The sequence below is a fragment of the Saccostrea echinata genome, unplaced genomic scaffold, assembly GCF_033153115.1.
Source record: "Saccostrea echinata isolate AGI-Se365-2 ecotype Australia unplaced genomic scaffold, CSIRO_AGI_Sech_v1 ptg000005l, whole genome shotgun sequence".
In the NCBI taxonomy this organism is placed as follows: domain Eukaryota; kingdom Metazoa; phylum Mollusca; class Bivalvia; order Ostreida; family Ostreidae; genus Saccostrea; species Saccostrea echinata.
Genome location: NW_026889754.1, coordinates 6,702,624 through 6,707,015, shown reverse-complemented (window position 1 = coordinate 6,707,015; position 4,392 = coordinate 6,702,624). Strand labels below are relative to the sequence as shown.

The following is a 4,392-nucleotide window of genomic DNA, read 5'->3' as shown; positions in this document are numbered from 1 at the left end:
CCGTATAAACAACGTATACAAAAATTCCCGATATGCTAAAGAGTCAACTCGTATACAAAAATTTCATATGCATATATAATCAAATACAATTTATGTCAAATATTAAACATGATAATTAATATATATATATATATATATAACGTTAACAAATATTCTTACAACAGATGATATCATTTAAGAAAAGATTAAGTTATATAATATTTTACAGCAAAAGATGACTTTCATTGTCTAAAACAGTGATAAGTATCCATTTTCTGTAAATAGGCTAACAATACGAGTTGACCTGTATACGAGTTGGTCTGTGTACGACTTGACTGTAAATCAGTAAATGTATACCAGTCCACCTTGTGTGTGATAAGGCATCGATAAGTATGATTACTTCACATTGTGTTGAATTATTAACAATCAATTATCATAGTAGTATAATTAGGTAGGTAAATAAAGCTATGTAGGTAATTAAAGGTACCTAGCAATATCTAGTGATTGTACTGGATCTGGTATTATAAGCATTGATTGTCATTATATTATGACCTCTTTTTATATACAGTTCATTATATATTTTCTTTTTTAGAATTATGTTTTGCATTGAATGTGGGGTGGTTTTAGGCCCCACAAACAAGTTTTGTGGTTCATGTGGCGCCCCAGTCTGTGTCAAAAGGAAAGGTAATAACGATAGTGTAGTATTATGCTAGAGATGCATTATACTGTAGGTCAATGAAAAATAAAGTACATATTAGATAATATACTAGTCTTGTACATAACCCACTTTGTAACTTATTGTTAATCAATGTATATTGCAGTAACAACAGAACCTGACACAGCCAAACCAGGGCCATCAAAATGTAAGTTTGATATTAAATAAATACTACTGAAACTTACATATATCGGTTTTAATATGGTCAAAGGAATACTGCAGATGTACATGAGATACAAAAGTACAATGTGCTAAAATACTAATTATAAATAAATATATGCATAGCCTTGTAAATATTTTCAAATTGGTGACCTTTTATTAATTTTCAAAGTATGTGTTTGAATAGCTTACCTATAGATATTTTGATATGCTACTTTGTTTATACTTAATACAGCTTTTGATGAGTCAGCAAAAGGATGCTTCTCGCCAAATGGTAAGTACAGATGATATCCGTGTATGATTCAAAATTACAAAACTTTTTTCTTGGAAGAATAATTATTTAGAAATTGTATTTGTTTAATGACAGCACATTTTACATATATATGTTTTACTTAAAGAAAGAGAAGAATTCATTTATTAGCTCACCTGAGCCAAAGGCTCAAGTGAGCTTTTCTGATCAAAATTTGTCCGTTGTCTGTCGTCGTTGTTGTCGTTGTCGGCGTTGTCGTTGGCGTAGGCGTTGTTGTTGTAAACTTTTCACATTTTCATCTTCTTCTCAAGAACCACTGGGCCAAATTCAACCAAACTTGCCACAAAGTATCCTTGGGTGAAGGGTATTCAAGTTTGTTCAAATGAAGGGCCACGCCCTCTTTCAAGGGGAGATAATTAGGAATTAGTGAAAAAATAATGACATCATTTAAAAATCTTCTTCTCAAGAACCACTGGGCCAGGAAAGATAAAACTTATGTAGAAACATCCTCAGGTAGTGTAGATTCAAGTTTGTTCAATTCATGACCCCCGGGGGTAGGGTGGGGCCACAATGGGGGATCAAAGTTTTACATAGAAATATATAGGAAAATATCTTTAAAAATCTTCTTTTTAAGAACAGCAAAGCCAAGATTGGTCATATTTATATGGAAGCATCCTCAGGTAGTGTAGATTCAAGTTTGTTCAAATCATGACCCCCAGGGGTAGGGTGGGGCCACAATGGGGGATCAAAGTTTTACATAGAAATATATAGGAAAATATCTTTAAAAATCTTCTTCTTAAGAACAGCAAAGCCATGATTGGTCATATTTATATGGAAGCATCCTCAGGTAGTGTAGATTCAAGTTTGTTCAAATCATGACCCCCAGGGGTAGGGTGGGGCCACAATGGGGGATCAAAGTTTTACATAGAAATATATAGGAAAATATCTTTAAAAATCTTCTTCTTAAGAACAGCAAAGCCATGATTGGTCATATTTATATGGAAGCATCCTTAGGTAGTGTAGATTCAAGTTTGTTCAAATCATGACCCCCAGGGGTAGGGTGGGGCCACAATGGGGGATCAAAGTTTTACATAGAAATATATAGGAAAATATCTTTAAAAATCTTCTTCTTAAGAACAGCAAAGCCAAGATTGGTCATATTTATATGTAAGCATCCTCAGGTAGTGTAGATTCAAGTTTGTTCAAATCATGACCCCCGGGGGTATGGTGAGGCCACAATGGGGGATCAAAGTTTTGCATAGAAATATATAGGAAAATATCTTTAAAAATCTTTCTCTTAAAAACAGCAAAGCCATGATTGGTCATATTTATATTGAAGCATCCTCAGGTAGTGTAGATTCAAGTTTGTTCAAATCATGACCCCCGGAGGTAAGGTGGGGCCACAATGGGGGATCAAAGTTTTACATAGAAATATATAGGAAAATATCTCTAAAAATCTTCTTAAGAACGGGAAAGCAATGATTGGTCATATTTATATGAAAGCATCCTCAGGTAGTGTAGATTCAAGTTTGTTCAAATCATGACCCCCAGGGGTAGGGTGGGGCCACAATGGGGGATCAAAGTTTTACATAGAAATATATAGGAAAATTTCTTTAAAAATCTTCTTCTTAAGAACAGCAAAGCCATGATTGATCATATTTATATGGAAGCATCCTCAGGTAGTGTAGATTCAAGTTTGTTCAAATCATGACCCCCAGGGGTAGGGTGGGGCCACAATGGGGGATCAAAGTTTTACGTAAAAATATATAGGAAAATATCTTTAAAAATCTTCTTCTTAAGAACAGCAAAGCCATGATTGGTCATATTTATATGAAAGCATCCTCAGGTAGTGTAGATTCAAGTTTGTTCAAATCATGACCCCTGGGGGTAGGGTGGGGCCACAATGGGGGGGTCAAAGTTTTTCATAAGAGTATATTGAAAAAAACTTATGGAAGCATCGTTCAAATGATTGTTCAAATGAGCACCCCCGGGGGTAGGGTGGGGCCACAATGGGGGATCAAATTTTTACAAATGAATATATGGGAAAAATCTTCTGCTCAAGAACAGCAAAGTTATTTGTTATATTGATATGAAAGCATTGGTAGTTTAAAATCCCCCCCCCCCTCTCTCCCCCGTTAACTTTTCAATACTGAACTGATTTTTGCTTTTTTTCCTAGCCAGTGTGCTCAGGTGAGCGATGTGGCCCATGGGCCTCTTGTATAAGCAGGTAAACTCTATCATGACTATCCTTTTTCTTTAGGAAGTCCATCTTTGCATAAGAAGAGAGAAGGTACAGTAAATTATATGTTATTGGTAAATTATGAGATAGAAGTCACATTATGACGCCAGTGCTGTATGTTCATAAAAAATGCAAATTTTTATTAGAGAAAATCTGGAGACATATAGAGTACATCTGAATAATTAATTGATTTCTAAAAGAACTATGTAGATGCTAAGTTTAGACTCTTGCCTTCAGTTTCCATTTTAAGCTCACCTGAACCGAAGGTTCAAGTCAGCTTTTCTGATCACCTGTTGTCCATCAGTCATTTATTCGTCAGTATGTGAACTATCCATATTTTTTAAAATCTTCTCATGTTGTCCTCAACCTAAGTCATACTACATACGGTAAATCAAAGATGCAATAAAGGGCAATGTTCTATTTTTTCTTCTTCAGAGGTACAGTCCAAACTTGACGTTTTAAAGGCCAAGTTTTTTGATAGTAAGAAAAAAATGTCCAGCAAAAGATTAGGTGGACACACTAAATCTTCAGGGTTGGAGGTAAGAAATTAGGCATCATTGAATCCAGCTTAAATGTGTGTAGTTATTTATGAACTATTTTGTCTTTTTTTGATCAGATATTTATAATAGGCTATCAGTACTGTATGTAGGAAACAAAATATGTTTAAAAGGTGTAATGCACAACACTGGTCCTTCAGACCAATGGTATATATTTATCTTCAGGTCAATTAGAAACAGATCACAAGTCTCTTGTATGGTTGATGAAGGCAAAACATAGTGGTAGATTAGAGCGATGGTCCATACTCCTACAAGAATACAATTTTGAAATTGAACATCGTCCTGGTAAATCAAAAGTGGTAGCTGACGCTTTAAGGCATGGAACATTACCATACATACCTGGCCAACACAAAGTTCTCCGTAGAAACAGATCACAAATCTCTTGTATGGTTGATGAAGGCAAAACATAGTGGTAGATTAGAGCGATGGTCCATACGCCTACAAGAATACAATTTTGAAATTGAACATCGTCCTGGTAAATCAAACGTGGTAG

At 34.9% G+C, this 4,392-nt stretch overlaps 1 protein-coding gene across 1 annotated transcript; it reads left to right on the top strand.

Moving 5' to 3' along the window:
* The first annotated feature begins 277 nt into the window (after window positions 1-277).
* LOC133179864 (uncharacterized) lies at window positions 278-4,073 on the top strand. The gene is made up of 6 exons (XM_061314560.1): window positions 278-430; window positions 572-663; window positions 801-842; window positions 1,089-1,127; window positions 3,778-3,881; window positions 4,065-4,073. The coding sequence occupies exons 1-6, from the start codon at window positions 372-374 to the stop codon at window positions 4,071-4,073; spliced, it is 345 nt and encodes a 114-aa protein (XP_061170544.1). The 5' UTR covers window positions 278-371.
* The last annotated feature ends 319 nt before the right edge of the window (window positions 4,074-4,392 follow it).